Genomic DNA, 17847 nt, shown 5'->3' on the forward strand with positions numbered 1-17847 from the left:
GCGTCGCGCGATAAGGGGCGACGGTTGGGCGCCGGTTCGCGTACAGTAGCGGAACGTACCGAGAGAGCACTTTCTTGCGGGTTCGAAGCGGTGGGACTGTCGGAGAGTCTTTAGAAAGGGAATTACATAACAATGTAAACATTTGATTATCCGGGAGCACGAGTTCGACTCTTGTTATGTCGTACGACAACGATGACGACGACGACGACGAAAGCGTCTTCAGTGCGGGTCCCAAAACGCTTCGCGATCATTGCCTCGGAATTCTCTGCAAAACCCGACCCATCGCCTTCTCCTCGACGCTGACGCTTCCTCTCCAACTGATTCCGGACGTGCTCGAGCGTCTCCTCGTCGACCGAGACGAAGGAGGACTGCCCTTCACGATCGTAAACCAGTTGGTCGAACACCTATCGGATAAGGGGATCCTCAGCGCTCACATACTCGAGCTTTTGCTGCGGCTATCGCGAGGCAGTCTCGACACCCTGCACTTGAGTTCGACTCAGCTGACGTTCGACGATTTTCTTCGTCTTCCACCGCTCGCCTATCTGGTCGATTTCGACTGCACGAATGTCGATCACGTGACCGACGCTCTATGGGAGAAATTGACGCCGAGTCGCACGTCTCTTCGCTCATTTGCCGCTATCGGTTTAAAAAATACTGCTTTTCATTTTGAACGCATTACGGAATTTTCCAACATATCTTCGTTGAATCTGAGCAACACGTGTGTTTCCGTTGATGACGTCATAATGATTTGTCGAACTTTTGCTGAATCTCTGACGACTCTCAACGTTTCAGAATGCTCCCAACTCAACCTTATTGCTCTACTTCCAGGCATTCGCTTGGCGAGAAATCTTAATCATTTAGCACTCCACGATCTTCCAGTTGCTAGTAAGGATGTGACGAATTGGAATAAAGAGAGCGTCTTGTCTACGTTCAAAGATGCTTTCAATTGTCTCTCGTCGTTGAAATTTCTTGACGTTGGCTGGATAGAGGACGCTGGAACAGTGACGGGATGGGACGTTGCTTGCACACTTCTGGAATGTCTGGGCTGCGGATTGACTCACGTGGACGTCTCTGGTTTAGCGTCTCTTCGCGAAACTCTTCGCCTCGTCAAAGATCTCGGCATCGAACGAAGCCTTCAATACCTCGGTGCTCTTAACATGAATCTTCAGTATTGTCCGTACTATGACGACGACTCTTCAACTAGTTTGAGTAGCAATTTAGAGGCTGAAGTCAACGATTTGAAAATCGTTGCGACAGGACATTTTTGCGTCGACGATTTCTTCGCCTTTCAGCCTTACTACATGTTGCCAACTCCTCGAAACCATGAGATATTGAAGTTTCTTTGTGGTCGTCTGGTCATCGAGCCCATCCGCAATATTTGGGCTCTGACGAAAGAGGAGGCGGGCGTGGTCTCGTCGTTCGCCTTGCGCCGGTGTCGCGCCGATCGTCGCTGGAAAAGCGAAACGTCGTATTCCTGTCCTCTTGTCAGAAACTTGGCTTGCCTCTCTCTGGGGGCGTTCTTTCACGGGATTTGGCATCGTGAGAGCGCTCTCGCTCTTTTGAACGAGCTCATTGTGCGCATTGTCTCCACACCGCCGTCGATCGTGTTTGCAGAAAGGGTTCTTCACGACTCTTATTTTATACGGCGTTCTCGCGTCGTGGACTTGGAGCAACTTCACTTGCTTCTTGTTATTGCCTTTTGTCACTGCAACAACCCCGACTCATATTTAATCAGAACGTGTTTCTCCAGTATGCTTGATATTTTTTCTCTCCTGAATGATGACGGTTTTCTGCGCGACGTTGCTATCAGTCGAGGTTTTGCCCAGGCTCTTGTCGACGTTCTGCAATCAGGTCTTGTATCGTCGCAATCTCGTCTTTCCGAGAAAATCGTATGGTTTCTAAGTATGTGGCACATTGCCATGGAGGATGCCGAGATTTCCATGCTCCTTGCCAGACGAATTGACCCATTCTCCGACGTTCTCTGCTCTCTCTACGATACGCTCGATGAAAATAACGTCTGGGAGGCCACATATCTGCTTGACACCTTCTACATGTTGTCCATTCAGCAGTCCAATCGATCTCTTCTTGAGAAACCTTCAGTGCTTTCGTTCGTATGGAGGAGCTTGAATTATCCCTATTCAAGACATCGTACTATACAGCGTTTCGCCGCCGAACTATTTGCCTCTGTCGACGCCCTTCTTCGGAACGACGACGACTAGTTTCGACAACGGTTTGTCGGCTGAAAAGTTGTGGCAACGAATAGCTGAAAATTGTGAGAACGTCCCGCCACCGACGACTTATAAGTCTTACTGCATTACGAAGCATTCTGGTTACTATATCGGTTTTGCGAGAGCAGAGGATGACTCTCGCAGGATGTACACCCTCGAAATGGTTTTGTCGTGTCTTGAAAATGACCTCTCGACTCTTCAGTCGCCCGTTTTCGTTTATGCGCTCTCCACTCTAACCAGCTATGTTCTTTCTGAAGATGTAACCAAAAGCGAAGAAGTTAAGTCAAGGATTGCGAAGATTCTGCGTTCTCTAGAAAAAGACGCCAGAGAAAGGAGCGAATTCACCCATAGGCTGATTGAGGCCATGCAGCCTCACGTTAGAGGCTGGAAAGTCTGAGACGATTCATGAAATAACCAATTTCCTCTGTTGATTTTTGCTGCTTTAATTAAAACATGATGATATATGTACGTTGAAATCGAAAGAAATACTTGCACTGCCCATTGGTCCACAGATCGCTTATTTCTTGTTGTGTGTATCCGGAAACGTAATTTCGTTAACCACTTCTCTCATCATGCCCTACGCGAGCCCTACGAACCCGAGGACCGCCCCAAAACTCTTTGCGCGATCATTGCCTCTGCAAAACCCATTGTTCGATGCAGGGAAGCGCCCGGATACGCTCTCTACGCGTTTACGTCAAAATTGCGCGGGAGGGGACACTCGATTGTAAAACGTAATTAATTGCATAATGCCTAGGAAAAAATTGTCAATTTCTCTCGTCACATTCAAAATATGACGAATTCTAAAGATGAACCCTGTTGAGAATTTTACCGGGACTAAAATTACTAACACCCTGTCGTTTAGTTCTTCAAGATTCGACGCATTCCATTGGGATCCCTGAGAGAAGTGCATAAAAATAATGGTCGTCGTCTTCTTTCTAAAAATACCAAGTAGAGGTAGTCGAGTATCTCCAAAGCGCTTTCCATTTGTCCCATTATTATTCGAATCATTTCCTGATCGAGATACGACTTAGACTCGCGCAAACCATTTGCAAATCTTCCTGCAACGACTGCCTCAACTAAAAAAAAGGAGACAATAGAATAGAAATGATAAAATAAAATTCAATCCACACCTGTCGACTAGTGACCGTCTCCAAATCCACAGTCATCATGATTCGCTTGAGTTTCGACGACAGCAATTGTTTGACCAAATCCTTCTCCGACTGCTCGGCGCCGACGGCGAGAAAAAACAAGGGCGGCGAGTCCGGTCGAGTCTCGACGTCTTCGTGCCAATTCCTCATAAGACAAAAGAGAGTCACTGCAGTAGTTCGTCTATGTCGGAGCCCCGCCCCCGGGATTTACCATTCCCCGGTCAATAGAGTCTTATAATAGGCGCTCGACGTATGAGACAGGCCGTCGAGATAATAGTTATAGGCGCGCGCCAGTTCGCAGGCTTTGTGAAGCGCCTGAAAGGCAGCCCTGAAAAAAAACAAGCGACGATTCGAAAGAGGACAAAGGAGGCCCGTCTCGCGTTCTCTCACCACATGCATTGGACGGAGACGGGTCGTTTGAATATGTGACGTCGCGCGCCGGAACTAATGCTGAAGCCGCTGCGGCGAGCGAAGAAAAGAAAAAAAAGAAGAGAAAAAATCGTTCGGCGGTTCCCTCGCGATGACGTCGTTTCTCTAGCGCTTACCCGTCGCCGTTCAAAACGACCGTCGTGTCGCGCCAGATGGGAAATACGAAAGCAACGCGAAGTCTAAAGAAAATAAATAAAATAAATAGTAAACAATGTCGTCGCCCCCGGCGGCGCGACGACCTCTTGTCGATCCAGTCGACGCCGAGTAAGAGATTCTCTTCGGTGTCCTGTAGGCCCATGGATGCGACGATGACGATGTATCGTCCAAACGGTTGTCGCCATTCTAATTCGACGGCCTGTCGCAGAGATACGTAAGCACGAAAGGAGGTGCGTTCCAAAACGACACTTTTTCAAACAAACGTTAATTTTAAAAATAATTCAAACGCCGTCCGTCAAACCTTTGCAGAGTCATGTCAAGATGATCGGCAGTCAAGCGAATGTCGTTAGGATCTGTGTGAAACTAAACGATAAAAAGATTAATGAAGATATTTGATAGTTCCAAGTCGTTTTTTAAAACGAAGAGAAATTCTACTTGATTGAATCAATGGGCCACAGCTGTTGTGCATGCCGCTTTCGATTTTAGCAAATTGCTCCATCAACTTCTCTTCGGTGTTGAAAGGAGAATATTTCAAAATAATTTCCATTTCCATCAAGTGCTATATTTGTTTATAAAGTTCATTTCTCTCTATATATTTTTGTTCTACTTGATCCTTCTCAGCTTGTGATTCGGCAAAAGGGCTTCTACCAATCCATGATGGCAATGGAACAATGACCTCTTTTAATCCTTCATCTTCGTGAAAGGACCGTGACAAGAGTAGACAGGTCATCGTTTTCTTGCTGTAGTAAAAAAAAAATCAAAGCTGCAAGTGAAGTTGTGTCTACATACCATTTTGTAAACAGTATCATATCCTTTGCGACTCTCATGGAACCCCTAACACACTATCTTGCCTTCAAAACTATAGGCAATTATTCTTACGATTTTAGCCCATTGCCATACTGCCCAATTTGCTCCTTTTGCGCCAGCCGTTTCGAAGACACGCCAAATTTGATGATGTTAGCGGTTTCCTCTATATAACAATTTGAAACGCAGATCATACATATATATAACTGAAACTAACCTGGATTCATCCCTTCGCCATCATCAAGAAAAGACAAAATTCGTCTTTTGCGAACTTTTTCACATTTTTCTTCACCGAAAAATAATGATTTTTTAATTATTTAATTAATTATTTATTATTGCTGGCGCCCTTACCTGTGTAAATTCGGATGGATTTTGCCTGGGCATCCCTAGACAAGTCGAATAGGAGCAGATTGACCGTGCCCCCCGTATCATCTCACCTTGCGTTGTCTACGAGTTCCGCCAAAGCGCCGAACAAGAATTCGTGGGTGGTGCTAAAATTGAAAATAATAACACTCCTCCTTCAGAGACCCTCCCCTGATTTCCCAGATAAACACGGAAGAAGATCTTTAGGTTTTCCTTCCCGTGTTCATAGGGATCGGACGTGGCCACGCGCGACGTCCGAACTGGTTCCTTGAGCCGCTGCGTCCTACCTGTTGGTGTGCAAGTAGTCGTAGCTCAGCTGAGCTCGACAGAGGCCACTATATTTGCTCGGCGTGGCGTCCATGAGCCCGCAGATAGCCCGTATATAGAATCGTCACACTCCTCCCCTCTTCACACTCCGGACTATCGCGCTAAAAAGACTTGAAGACGACTACACCAGTAGAAAACTACCCGAAACTTTTTGACACCAGCCACTACTAAAGCTAGATTTAGAAATGGATTCCTATACTTATGGTCCATAGATGTCCACGTAATATGATTCCTTTGACGTTTTGGTGAGACTTTGTGACATGTTTGCAGGAGCCAGAGGGGGAAGTTTGTATCTTTTCTGCCGCCTTCCTGGGAGAAGGAAACTGACTGCATTTAAAATTTATTTGAAGGCAAATAAATTAATTATAGATTCTAATTAAATATTGCCTTTTTGTATTCGCTTGAAAGAAATCCACAATTTTTAGGCACAAACTGTTCTTCGGCTAAAATAATTTTCTGCACTCAGAAACTCCATCCTTATCAGGGCAATTTTTGTCTCATGATTTGGCAGGGTGAGTAGTCGACAGCAAAGGACCTATAAGTCTACTTGCTTAGTAGTACTGTATTTCTACGGTTTAGACGCGAAAGTGTTTGAGACAATAGAGTAGAGTACGCTCACGAGCGCTACAACTCTAAAATGATAAGTAGACAGTATAATAGCAGAGCAATTGACATTCATAGCTGAGACAAGTGCTTCTCCAGGAAGAAGCAATCGTGCTCCTTACGTATGCGCTGATCAAACGCTGCTCCTTTTGGCCAATCGATTCCGTCGTTGAGAGGTACAGGATAGTAAACTGAGGCTTCTTTTCCTGACCAATCAAAGTCAATGATCTTCACATCGCCATCGTTGTTAACTAGTATGTTGGGAGATCGAAAGTCACCATGAACATATGCGTTGCTGTGAATGCACTCGAGGGCATTCTTTAGATTTTCTTTTACTGCAGCCGGCTTGTGCACTGTTTGATCATCAAGGGCACTTTTGAGGGTACGGAAGCCGTCGTCCTTGGCCATGACTAGCATCCAAACCGAATGTTCAGGAAGAAACTGACAGGAGTAGAGAGCAGGAGCAAAGTTATTATCAGCGCAAAGCTTATGCACTTCCTTTCCGTAGCGACCAACGAATTTGACAATACGGCCTTCTTCTACAGAACCAGTAGTTGCAGTAGCGCTGAAGACGTTGTCACGAATGTGCTCCGTGAAGGTAAGCGGAAACTTTCGTCCGTCGTCGTCTTCGTATTCAGCAATGAGAGGAAACTTCTGACGAGCCGGTTCCACGCGTTTTTGTTCAAGTTTCTCAAGCATTCCCTTTAGCCAACAAACCATGGCTTTCGCTACTTCTGCATTCGTTAGCGAGAAGTGTGCCAAGTGCGAACATGCAACTCCAACTTCGCCTTTCTTCTTTCTATGCTGGGGTTGAAGAACAACTGTCCCATAAATATCAACCTCAAACTCGCGCCATGCCAAGAGGAGAGAAGGAGGTAATAACCAGACATTACCCTACAGAGAGACGCAGACGGTAAATTTACTCTCACTCATTGATCATAAATTACCTGCGCAACAATCGGATCACCTGCATACTTCACATAAGCCACTCCTTGAAGACGAGGATCACCACGGCCAACGGCTATTTTGCACTCCAGAAATGCATCAAAAAGCCAATCTTTGATGCTCTCTTCAAAGAACTGGACAACACCATCAGTAGAGTAAGATAGCACGGCACCCTGACGGCTTAGTGGAATGCCGGCAGATTTGAGAAGCTCCGCAATTGATCGATTAAGTTTCGCCTCTTCTTTCAGTTCCTTCACTTTGTCCTTTTGACAGATTGAGTAAAATAGGAGCCTTTGAAATTTACGCGAAAATGAATCGTCAACTTCTTCTCTGGCCGATATCTCTGGAGGCGTATACGTTTTGAAGACGTCGCAGAAGAGAGATGCAGGAATTCGCATTTCTGTTCCAGCAAACCTGGCTCGAGCAAACTGGTCAGTTGCTATAGTCGAAGGACACTTCGACTACAGACAAAAAATACAATAGAAGGCCAAAAAACAAACACCAGCTCACTTTTGAAAGCATTTTATAGTACTTCTTTTCTATAGAAGTGTCAAAGTTTGTTTACAAAATCGGCCCAATATCAGGTACATTACTTCCTGAATTCAGAGTGTCGGTCAATTCACGCAATGTTTGCTGCTCGATTTCAGTCAGGACTTCTGCAGCTAAGTAACGAGTTACTCAAACGGTGATAAAATAGGAATGAAAAATGATAACCTAATTTAGGCTTTAATTCATTGAATTGCGCCAAATTACTTTCATAGTGATGAATAACTCTTGCCATATCTGTCGCTTCTGTACAGAAGGTTATGCGCGGCATGCACAATCACAACATTCTATACCTGATACAGTCAGTACTGAGGCACCTAGAAAACAAGACGCGCTACTAATAAAACTTTCCAATAAGACAATACTCACTTGTCTGGGACAGATCCACATCTCGAAGTTGCTCTGTCACCTCAGCAACTGCCTTTTCCAATTCCACTACGTCCATTCTTTTCTTCAATTTTTCGTTTTCTTTTTCTAATCTTTCGACTTTTTTGTTTTCCTTTTCTAATCTTTCGACTTTTTCGTTTTCTTTTTTTAATCTTTCGATTTCTTTCAGTAATTCTTCCATTTTTTCCATTTTTCCTATAATATAGTGTTTTAGGGAAACGGAGCTTTTGACGCATGTTGACGTTCGGTTAAATCGGTGAAGGGTTTGCGGTTATTTCAGTTTGCGGGAGCTTGAAAAAAAGACCCCGAGATCCGTCTGTCTACAATACGGGACACTTTGTCACCTCGCCCACGCAAAGAAGGACAAGCGTTCTTAGAAAGAGTCTCTAAATCTCTTTCTGAGCTAGTTGGTATCCTTATAAACAAATCCTCCGTTTAAAATTAGGCCAACATCACAATATTTTGTCATTTTTCAGAGAAATCAATGAGCAAAAAATTCATTTTCGCATCTCAAGCGAAAACGAAGCGAATTTATTACGTCATAACACGAAAAACCATAGCTTCTGTTTTGGGTGAGAAGGGGCTAATTATGCGAGTATGAAAGGAACGCCCACCTTCGTTTAGCCTCCTAAGAGCTAAGTTGCGCTTTAAGCGCTCGATAACCTAGTCTAGCAACATCTACAGAAGCTTTCGAGCTACTGTCGAAGAAGCGAAACTAAAGATTCGAGGCAGGAGAGCTCATTTAAAATGGCGGTCACATGCTTGTGACGTCATTGTAGACAGACGGATAGGGGAAGAGAAACGAGGAACTGCTGCTCGCGAGAGAACTTAAGAGACCACGAAAATAGAAAGGAAGCCGCGAAAAGAAGCAGGAAGCCTGCGGGAAGAGAAAAGAAGACGCGAGAGAAGAAAGGGTGCCCGGCCGGGAGAGGAGATCTAGCTCGCGGACGAAATCCCGGGAGCCCGCCCTGCTGTGAACGCGGTGGCAGTTACGATTCCCCAAAAAACTCACCGAGACGACTTTGACGCGTTCACGAGGACGAGAAACGGGCGGCTACGAGGGCCGGCTAGTCTACGAGAGTCCGCGCTCGTTGGTGGAGAGGCCCGTATGTATTAGACTCCCTACCTCGGGGGGTACAGTACACGTGTAATTGACCTAATTAACCATTTTGCTATAAGTGGGCTTCTGCAAAGATAAAAGACTGTCGGGGGGCGTGTCTAATCTGCTCGGCACTTCTCCGCTCAGTAATTCAGAGAAACAAACGAAATCAACAGAATCGACAACACAACGCATTAGCGTAGGCCAACCTGTCGAGTAACGAGAGCTAAATTTTTTCCAAGTCAAAAACTGGTTGACTAAATGTGGATGATAGACTTGAGTGGCAGGGAGATTATCATCACCTCAATTGTATCCATCGTAATATCGCGTGATTTCATCCATCAACTCCCCCTCCTTCATCTTCAGCTCTTTGGCAATAACCTTAATTTCAGGAGAATACGTCGATGTCACTTCTTCTCGAGTGAATCCAAGAATTGCGCCAAGATCAGGGTAATCGTCAATATCTCTGACGTCATTCAAGCAAGAATAAATACTCGTTTTTGGCCAGTACGAGATTCCGGTCAAAAAAGCGGAACCGGATGATAGGAGAGGACGCTTTCAACTGTCTGTAGAAGCCTGACTCTTCCACTTCGATGGTCTTCCCTTCTGTGTAGCTCTGCTAAGTACTTGTCCTCTCTGTAGCAAAGAACTCACATCGGATAATGAACCGACTCGTGACGCTGCTCCAGAAGACGTCATACGGGTCAGTAAGGGTGTCACTATAGCGACGGCGAAAGCGGTCGCTGCGGGAAATTCCGGTCGTCAAGACGACGTCACTGAGGGGGCGAATCTGGGTCGAAAGGCAATTATTGATATGCTACTGACAGCAAAGGTGAGAAAGCGAGAGATAGACAGATAGTTCAGGGTTCTGTCCACGTGGGTCAGTGAGCCCCTTGACGCATACTCGTCTGTCGCCGACTTATACGCACTTTTTTCCACCCATACACTAAAAATTGCAAAAAGTTTGAGGCTAAAGAAAACAAGCCAATTTAGTTTTGAGGCCAGAGAGCAAGAGAATAGGCCGTAGGTGACTTTGTATGCACGTTTTTTACTCGAATAAAATCGTTTTGCGAATCGCGTGTTTATCGCATCCACGTGACCGCGTGAAATGCCTTTGGGATATCTGATCGATCGTCGCCCGAAAAACGTCGTTGATTGCCGGCTTACCTAATTTGTTCCCACCTGTCGATTTGAGGCGGCAGATGGTCTCATTCGCGTCGTTTTATCAGTCTTTGCAAAGGAACGCGTGCTGGTGTACAGATTCGGCTTCGTTTAATTAATAAACGCCGTGGGCAAATGAAGCCGGAGTACGCCCGCGGGTGCTTTATGCAGAAGCGGCCGGCCCGCGACCCGCGCTCCTCAACCACAATGTTTGTACGTGAGTGTTAGCAGCTTTAGCTTTATTTATCTAGTTTATCTAATAAACGCGGGTAGACCAACTTGAATGGTTGACAACATACGAATTCTAAAGGCCCAGCGGCTAGGCTCGTTTGCCCACACGCCCATAGAAAGCCAGACGAAGCGGATCTTACTATGGCATTCCTCCTCGTGACGTCTTGGCTCTCTTTTATAATTATTATATTATTATTTATACGTTTCTTTATTTGTATCCTTCTCGTCGTTTTCGGAATCCGATTCCGGTTGTCTATCCAGAAACTCTCTCTCATCTTCTTTCTCCACGTCAGAAGGCGTCTTATAGAGAAGTAATCCAATCCCTGACCTATTATTATATATAGTACTAGTACCGTATGTCAGCCTTTCCTAAGACGCGTATATCCTTGCAACAGTCCTTCAGGTCTTCCGTTGTCAGCGGATGACGAAGAAAGACGGACGAATCAAAGACGAGCTAAATAAATAAATAAATATATAAATAAATATTTGAATACAGTAAGAGGATCTTACTTCTGACGCTTTTGCCAATACGTCCATGAAATCGGCTCTCGCTACAAATTCAGATACATTGAATTGTTTCAATTCGGAATATTCTTCAGCCGGCGTTTTTTGAGTGCTCTAAAAAACAAAATTTTAATTAAATATTTCAATGCAGAGTGTTTTTGTCTATACGAATGACGTCATTGCCGGAAGTTGAAGTTTTTCCATTGGCTCGAATTCTTCGAAGATAAATTTCGAATCGAACATACGCGGATCTATTTTATCCGGGACAATGTAATTCTGACAAACGATGGAAATTTCAGCCGACTCATTACGAGAAGCCTAAAGAAAATAATAATAATGATTAGAAGACAATCTCATTGATTTGTTGTTTCACCTGCGGTTTGGTCACGGAAACTTTCTTGAACAATTGCTGAAATACCCAGAGCAAGGAATGATAATCTTTAGAACAAAAAACCTAAAAAAAGAGACAACGTAACCAAGGATACGAATAGAGTGTATATAGGCTATCACCTTGGTTACAAACGAGCCTCCTTTTCTCAAAAAATCGCACGCTAATTTGACCGCCTTCAAACACAGTGTAGCTATAAAAAGGCAATAAATAATTAATTAAAAGTAAACATGACTCATTCTTTTTTGTCTTGCCTTGTGAAAAGGCGTCCTGTATCCACGCCGTTCCCACGTTGGGAGCCCCGTCGTGAATGACGCAATCCGCTTTCCATCCCTTCAGTTCCCTTTGGAGCGACTGATATATATCGAAGAAAATAATAATAATCAAGATTATTTTCTTATAGGGTTTTCTTACTTGACGACATTTTTCCGTTGTTACCATTATTACCGTGGACTAAATACGACATGTTGTACCTTTCTGGTTCTTGAGAATCTGCCAAGTGAAATAAATGGTTATAAGCAGATATCAATCAAAATATTCTTACCAGTGTGACAAACGATGAATAGACAGATGGTTTGCATTTCGTTAACATCAATTGATGCGCTGTCTGAGCGACGAAGAACGACTGATGATTAAACCTGAAAAAATCAATTTCCGACGTGTCAACAACATGTTAATAATTCAATTAATTAAGGCACGCACGGAAGCGGGAACATGTGAATTTTGAGAGTCACTTTCCCCACGTACTGCTTCGCCACCTGGAAAAACAAACACTTCCGTAATATTTCTAAGTCATACATATACGTCATCTGACGCTTTGCAGAACGGGCCAATTCGCCTGGCATTCGGACGAAAGACTATGCAGAAAAGACTCGAGCACTACAAAACTGCTGCTCTTGTGACCTACAGGTCGTAGAAGGCGTCGATGACGATGTTGGAGCCGTTTTGGAGAGTGTAGCCTTTTGGGGAAGGCAAAAGGAGGCTGAGCGGCGAAAATGAGGCGCGTTTGGAACCTACCCAAAGGACGCGAGGGAACGGGAGTCTGCGCAGAGGCACGTTCGAGAAGAAGAACGACGGTGAAGAGGAAAAAGAAGTGCATAAGGCTATTTCCGGTAGTACAAACACGTCACAGGCGAACGCACGCTACTAAATTTTTCATTTACACCCCATTCACATTTGATCTAGGAACGTTGGCGTGGACAACACAAAGCAGTACTAGCTGCTACAAACATAGAGATATAGTAAGAGAGACAAAAAAAAGCGCATGCAATGTCAATTAGTCACATTTTCTCAAGAAATATTTGTCGAGAAAGAACTCGTCATGTTTGTGCAAAATAGGATGCCCCATCTTCGCCAAATCGGGCCAGTTGATATTATGATTCAAAGGAACAGGATAGGTCACTTCTGAATCTCTCCCCGCCCAATCGAAGTCGACGATTCTCACTTCATATTTATCATTCATGAGGACGTTGACGTTACGAAAATCGCCGTGAACGTAATTCACGCCATCGCCAGGTCCCTTGTACAAGGTGTCGAGAGCGGCTTTGACGGACTTGTACGCTTCCTCTTCCTCCTTTTCGAACGTAAAATCCTCTTGCGCTTTCTTAAATGTTTTAAATTTTTCGTCACATTTCTCCATGACGACCATTTGAAAAGGACCGACCTTTTTAACGCCATGCAATGTGGGAGCAATTCTCTTATCGGAGCAGAACTTGTGCACTTCCTTGCCGTATCTTTCGTCTGTGAATTTGACAATCACGTCATCTGACCCCCACTCAGCAAGAAACATCAATGGGCGGTTACTAAACGCCTCCTTGAATTTGAGACGTTTTCCTTCAAAGACTCCATCAGTGGGTAGAGAGGGAAACAACTCTTCAGGGCGCTCTGGCTCCTTGTACGCCTTATAATAATCTTTGAGACGATCGACGGCGCAGCGCAAATTGGAGAGGAATTCCCGTATAGGCTGCAACGTGTGGGAGAGATCCACTGAGGCCAATTCACAGAAGCTTATCTTTTCCACGGAAAGTTCTTTGTCGCATTCCACAATCGTAACAACGCCGAACAGAATAAGTTTATTCCCTGAAAGGGTAGCGGCATAACATGGAAAGAGTCCGCCTGTGCCGAGATTTCCGTTCGGACCCCATTTTGGAGGAAGCCTGTCACGAAAGTCTTCGTAGTATCTTAATACCTGAAAAAGAGGGTCGCCTGCCGTCAAAACATGCAATTTTCCTTCTATAACGAAGATGACGATCACGTCTTCGTAAATAAAAGCTCCGTCGTTTGGATACGGCCCTTTGGAACTTCGTTGTGACTTGGCTTTACCATCCGATTCGTTTGATTTTGCTTCTTTGGTCGCTGCCGCCGCCGCCGCGTCAGACTGATCATCAAATTTCTCCTCTTGAAACGTGGCTATCTTCACAGATTTCTTCTTTTTTGACTTCGTTCCTTCGGATGTCTCCGAGCCAGAAGATTTCTCCTTATCAGATCTCCTTTTTTCTTCAGATCTGGCTGATGTCCTCTCCGCTGATCTTGTTTCTGCTGCCTTCGCTCCTCTCGTTTCCAACTTGCAGCCTAACGCCTCCTCCAAACAAGCATTGACAGCCTTCATCAGGTCGGCCTCGCTTTCCTTTTCTTTTTGACGTCCCAAGTCTCGGAGACGTTCTGCACAGCCATAAGGCAGTTTTCCAGATGCAGTTGTTTGGCTTTCTTCTTCTTCTTCTTTACTCCACCGCCACTCCTTTCTCGTCTTCTCGCTGAACGTTTGAAAATGCTCGAAAAACAGAGGAGAGTGCTGAAATCGCGCATGTCTCTTTCGAAACTCCCGGCGATCCGGTCGTGGAACCAGTAGCGTGAGGCGCTTTTCTATTCGGTGCCTTCGAACAGAGAAGAGTACAAGCCGTGAAGAAAAGGAAAGACGCGACTCGTAACGCGCATCAATATTACCTCGACAAAGACCTTGACTTGCGTTGACTTCTGGATCTTACCGTCATGGAGGGTTGTCTCGCATTGATACATGCCGGCGTCACCCAGCTTTGCAAACGGGATGACTAGGTCCTGGTCCCCTTCCAGCTCTCGAATCACTGTCGGCTTTTCATTTGCTACTCGTCTGTGCTTCCAAGAGATTGAAATGGCTTCAAGTTCTGGTAATAGACACGGTATCATGATCACTTCACCTACGTTGAAATTGAACCCTACACACAAAGTAGACGAATTAAGACGCCTTTGCTCGTCGACGTCGTCGGTCAGAGGAACCTTCCTACCTGTTTTCCTTAGAAGCACAGCGTCAAGGCGTTTCTTCATCTCTTTTATCTCTTTGTCGCGCGCCGCCATCTCTTCGTCGCGCGCCGCCATCTTCATCTTCATCTCTTCGTCGCGCGCCGCCATCTTCATCTTCATCTCTTCGTCGCGCGCCGCCATCTTCATCTTCATCTCTTTGATCTCTTCGTCGCGCGCCGCCATCTTCATCTTCATCTCTTCGTCGCGCGCTGCCGTCTTCATCTTCATCTCTTTGATCTCTTCGTCGCGCGCCGCCATCTCTCTCCTCATCTCTTCAATCACTTTGGCCAGATCTGCCAACGCTGTCGTCTCTACGGCGGGAGCAAATTCCATCGCCGCGATGTCTTTCGTGAGATCTACCAACAGTTTTAGAAACGACTCCAATCGCACACAGTACCGTACTTTCGACATCATCGCCTTCGCTCGTCGCTCCAGACATTTCGAATATTCGCTTTCGACTTCGCACAGACCGTTTCCACTAACCGCTTTCGAAGACCGTTATGCCACGTCACGTGAAATTGCGTCATAGGCTAGTAGAGCGCGCGCAGGGTGACTCGACGAAACAGCCTCGTTTCCACCATAGATATATGAGAGATCCATGGTTCCACCATGGACGGAGTTCGCAACGGGCTCAAGAAGAACGAAAAAATAGTGAGGCCCCGTTCGAGGTTCGCAGACGCGCGACTCAGCCTAATCGCCTCTCTTCCTCTTCTCCTAGCAGTCCGTCCTTCGAGTTCGTTTGCCGCCTTGCGCCGGCAATTGGATGTCCGACGACGGAGGTCGAACGCCGCCCGTTCCCTCCCTTCTTTGGCCACGCAACGTTTTTAGTCATCGACGGCATGGAAATGCGCAGCGCGAATCTCAACTACGACGACGCGCTTTTGCGCAGAGCGTCGTTGTCCGCGGCAGGCGTTCGACGGGTTCCCTCTCCACGTCATCAATCAAGAACGCCGAGCCTTCGAAGCGTCCGTATCGATCGAGTGCTTCGCAACGTCGATCGGGTCATTGCGGCGACAACGGCTACATATGGGAATGCGCCGAAGAATTCGAGTAAAGAAAACTTCATTATCCAGATCTTTACTATCCAAATTCCTAAAAAATTTAGAATTTTTATTTAAAAATTTTTAATTCATATTTATTTAACGCTCATTTCGAAATGACTCGCGATTGCCTGCCACCTGATTGGATACAACCGAATCAGGAAACGACGGCATTTCATTGGCTCACATGCTCTCAGATCGATATGACGCCACCGAGATGCATACTTGATTTGTGTACAGTCGCTGGGATCCGCCGCCGCCGCCGCCGCCGGAACGACAATTGCTACACTTTGAACCGGTCACGTGCAGATCGAATTTCGATTTCCGCTTCTCGAATTAAAATACCTGTGGATCCCGCAGACAAACACTCTACAAAAAAATATCACGTGATCATCTGATGAACTTAGCAGTAAGCCTTCCTCTTCCAAATTGTCTTATTGAGTCTATAGTCAATTGGCTGTCACATGACAAAACGTTGAGATCTCAAGGAATCGCGGAGACTCAAGTTCTCCTTTTGAGGCATCTTTCAAATTAATTAATTAGTATTGATTTTCTGATTTCCTTTGCGTAGGAAAAAGTTCTTCTTTTCGGATCAGAATGTGGACCGCAGTGATCCCGTTCAATTGAATCAGCTCTACGCTCAAGCAAGAGACGCAATCGTAGACGGAACTCATCCCTGCACTTATGAAGAAGCAATCAACTTGGCAGCACTCCAATGTCAGATCATCGTAGGAAACCATGACGTAGGAAAACACAAACCCGGATACATCACAGAAGAGTAATGTTAATTTTTTAATTTTTGTTGAATATTTATTTTCTTTCTTAGACTTGGTAGCTATTTGCCTAAGGAGTATGTGAAGGCTAAGGGAGTGGAGAGGCGTGTCTTCTCCGAACATGCCAAGTTTACGGGACTCTCTCAATTGAATGCCAACTTTCGCTACGTTCAAGTCGTCCGTTCACTCAAAACATACGGCGTCACATTCTTTCTCGTCAAAGTAGCGAAAGGAGACCCAGAAAAATTGGGTCACATGGTACATAATAATCAATAATTATTATTAGTGTGATGTGATTTCTTCTAGGTTACAAATTTTGTGAATTATTTTCTTCCTCTTTCTCGTTCTGTCGTCGGAGCGGCGTCGAAAACGTCGAATGCGGATCGACAGATGTCGCTTCTTGAGCAGACGAAGACGCTCGCCGAATCGGCGCTCCAATTGATGTACGCGGCGAAAGAATGCGGCGGGAATCCGGCGGCGACCGAAGCGTTTGCGGAAATCAATGACGCAGCCGGAAACATGACGGAAGCGGTGAAAGATTTGAAGAGTACGTTGGAAATGGCGGCAAGCGAAGCGGGACTCACGGCGGGAATGGTGAACACCATTGCAAAGGCAGCTGGAACCGTAAGAAAATATATTTTTAATGATTATCTATTATTGATTATTTGTATGAAGCTTGATGACGTAATTGGTGGTGAAGTGAGCAAATCGTTTGCCGAGTATCAGGAGAGTGTGAGCGTTTCTGCAAAAGCGATCATGGTCAAAGCTCAAGACATGGTAAGTGGAACAGATGTGACGTCATTGTGAGGATGACATCATCGTATCTTTAGGTTGGAACGAATCCGTCTGAATTGGGCGTGGTCTCCAAAGATACGACGGAAATTTATTGCACGATGACGAGCGATTGTAGGGGAGCTCTTGCAACAGTTGAAAATGATGACGTAAGAATTAATTAAAATTACAGTTATCTATTTTTTCTTTTAGATTGCTGCTCGATTGAAGCTGGCTTGTCAACGATTGGGCGGGGCACTGGGCGAATTGTTGTTGCAATGTGCCGGAAGTGTCCAAGCAATCCCACCGATTTTCAGGGAAAGAAAGATAGAGCTCTCGGACACAGCGAGACACGTCACGAAACACGTGAGCCATCTCAATAAAATGCACGTTTAAAATTAGAATTTTTTGTCTTGTTGACAGGTTGCGTCTTTGATGGCGGCGCTCCAGGCGGGTGCCAAGGGAACGCAGGCGTGCATCAACGCGGCGGATAGCGTCAAGGGAATCATCTCCGATTTGGATACAGGGATCATGTTTGCGTCCACGGGATTATTGAATAATTAAGGAAGAGGAGGGAGCATCGCGAGAATATTCTTCGTACGGCCAAGTCTCTTGCTTCGGCGGTCCGTGTGTTCTTTTCTCCCCGATGACTAATGCTGTTTTTCTTG

General features: G+C 45.5%; 5 protein-coding genes across 13 annotated transcripts; 1 reads left to right on the forward strand and 4 right to left on the reverse strand.

Annotated features, from left to right (window-relative positions):
- Nucleotides 1-2964: 2964 nt before the first annotated feature.
- Nucleotides 2965-5493, reverse strand: LOC136188262 (ATPase MORC2A-like). 3 transcript variants are annotated; one of them, XM_065976006.1, is made up of 10 exons: nt 4397-4473; nt 4263-4324; nt 4045-4209; nt 3922-3984; nt 3767-3835; nt 3588-3704; nt 3359-3521; nt 3174-3304; nt 3077-3123; nt 3011-3028 (listed from the first exon to the last, which is right to left on the reverse strand). In XM_065976006.1, the coding sequence occupies exons 2-8, from the start codon at nt 4274-4276 to the stop codon at nt 3233-3235; spliced, it is 663 nt and encodes a 220-aa protein (XP_065832078.1). In that variant the 5' UTR covers nt 4277-4324; nt 4397-4473; the 3' UTR covers nt 3011-3028; nt 3077-3123; nt 3174-3232. The 3 variants fall into 3 exon arrangements, with proteins under 3 accessions (XP_065832077.1, XP_065832078.1, XP_065832079.1); XM_065976007.1 differs by lacking the exons at nt 3011-3028; nt 3077-3123; nt 3174-3304; ... (2 more) ...; nt 3767-3835; nt 3922-3984 and adding exons at nt 4569-4701; nt 4751-4795; nt 4841-4931; ... (2 more) ...; nt 5203-5256; nt 5416-5493 and having other exon boundaries at nt 4084-4209; nt 4397-4520; XM_065976005.1 differs by having other exon boundaries at nt 2965-3123.
- A 286-nt stretch (nt 5494-5779) lies between these two features.
- Nucleotides 5780-9038, reverse strand: LOC136188251 (uncharacterized). Its single transcript, XM_065975972.1, has 8 exons — nt 8949-9038; nt 7919-8131; nt 7843-7866; nt 7718-7795; nt 7597-7665; nt 7514-7542; nt 7006-7464; nt 5780-6952 (listed from the first exon to the last, which is right to left on the reverse strand). Exons 2-8 carry the CDS (start codon nt 8124-8126, stop codon nt 6131-6133), a joined length of 1689 nt encoding a protein of 562 aa, XP_065832044.1. The 5' UTR covers nt 8127-8131; nt 8949-9038; the 3' UTR covers nt 5780-6130.
- A 1386-nt stretch (nt 9039-10424) lies between these two features.
- On the reverse strand, nt 10425-12445 carry LOC136188259 (pre-rRNA 2'-O-ribose RNA methyltransferase FTSJ3-like). The gene is made up of 13 exons (XM_065975992.1): nt 12337-12445; nt 12227-12278; nt 12134-12176; nt 12022-12077; nt 11864-11957; nt 11734-11811; nt 11574-11673; nt 11442-11512; nt 11305-11385; nt 11100-11249; nt 10938-11045; nt 10781-10881; nt 10425-10727 (listed from the first exon to the last, which is right to left on the reverse strand). The coding sequence occupies exons 6-13, from the start codon at nt 11758-11760 to the stop codon at nt 10436-10438; spliced, it is 930 nt and encodes a 309-aa protein (XP_065832064.1). The 5' UTR covers nt 11761-11811; nt 11864-11957; nt 12022-12077; nt 12134-12176; nt 12227-12278; nt 12337-12445; the 3' UTR covers nt 10425-10435.
- Nucleotides 12446-12515: 70 nt separating this feature from the next.
- LOC136188256 (uncharacterized) lies at nt 12516-15135 on the reverse strand. Of its 4 annotated transcripts, none has more exons than XM_065975985.1 (5): nt 14998-15135; nt 14831-14951; nt 14580-14788; nt 14263-14510; nt 12516-14192 (listed from the first exon to the last, which is right to left on the reverse strand). In XM_065975985.1, the coding sequence occupies exons 1-5, from the start codon at nt 15032-15034 to the stop codon at nt 14040-14042; spliced, it is 768 nt and encodes a 255-aa protein (XP_065832057.1). In that variant the 5' UTR covers nt 15035-15135; the 3' UTR covers nt 12516-14039. The 4 variants fall into 4 exon arrangements, with proteins under 4 accessions (XP_065832057.1, XP_065832058.1, XP_065832056.1 ...); XM_065975986.1 differs by having other exon boundaries at nt 14580-14626; nt 14714-14951; XM_065975984.1 differs by having other exon boundaries at nt 14580-14951.
- LOC136188254 (talin-like) lies at nt 15103-17839 on the forward strand. 4 transcript variants are annotated; one of them, XM_065975978.1, is made up of 9 exons: nt 15103-15246; nt 15314-16154; nt 16207-16413; nt 16462-16666; nt 16715-17032; nt 17084-17185; nt 17239-17349; nt 17393-17545; nt 17603-17839. In XM_065975978.1, the coding sequence occupies exons 2-9, from the start codon at nt 16033-16035 to the stop codon at nt 17741-17743; spliced, it is 1359 nt and encodes a 452-aa protein (XP_065832050.1). In that variant the 5' UTR covers nt 15103-15246; nt 15314-16032; the 3' UTR covers nt 17744-17839. The 4 variants fall into 4 exon arrangements, with proteins under 4 accessions (XP_065832050.1, XP_065832051.1, XP_065832053.1 ...); XM_065975979.1 differs by having other exon boundaries at nt 15114-15246; nt 15317-16154; XM_065975981.1 differs by having other exon boundaries at nt 15121-15263; nt 15317-16154.
- Nucleotides 17840-17847: the final 8 nt, after the last annotated feature.

The sequence above is a fragment of the Oscarella lobularis genome, chromosome 6 (assembly GCF_947507565.1).
Source record: "Oscarella lobularis chromosome 6, ooOscLobu1.1, whole genome shotgun sequence".
NCBI classification, from domain to species: domain Eukaryota; kingdom Metazoa; phylum Porifera; class Homoscleromorpha; order Homosclerophorida; family Oscarellidae; genus Oscarella; species Oscarella lobularis.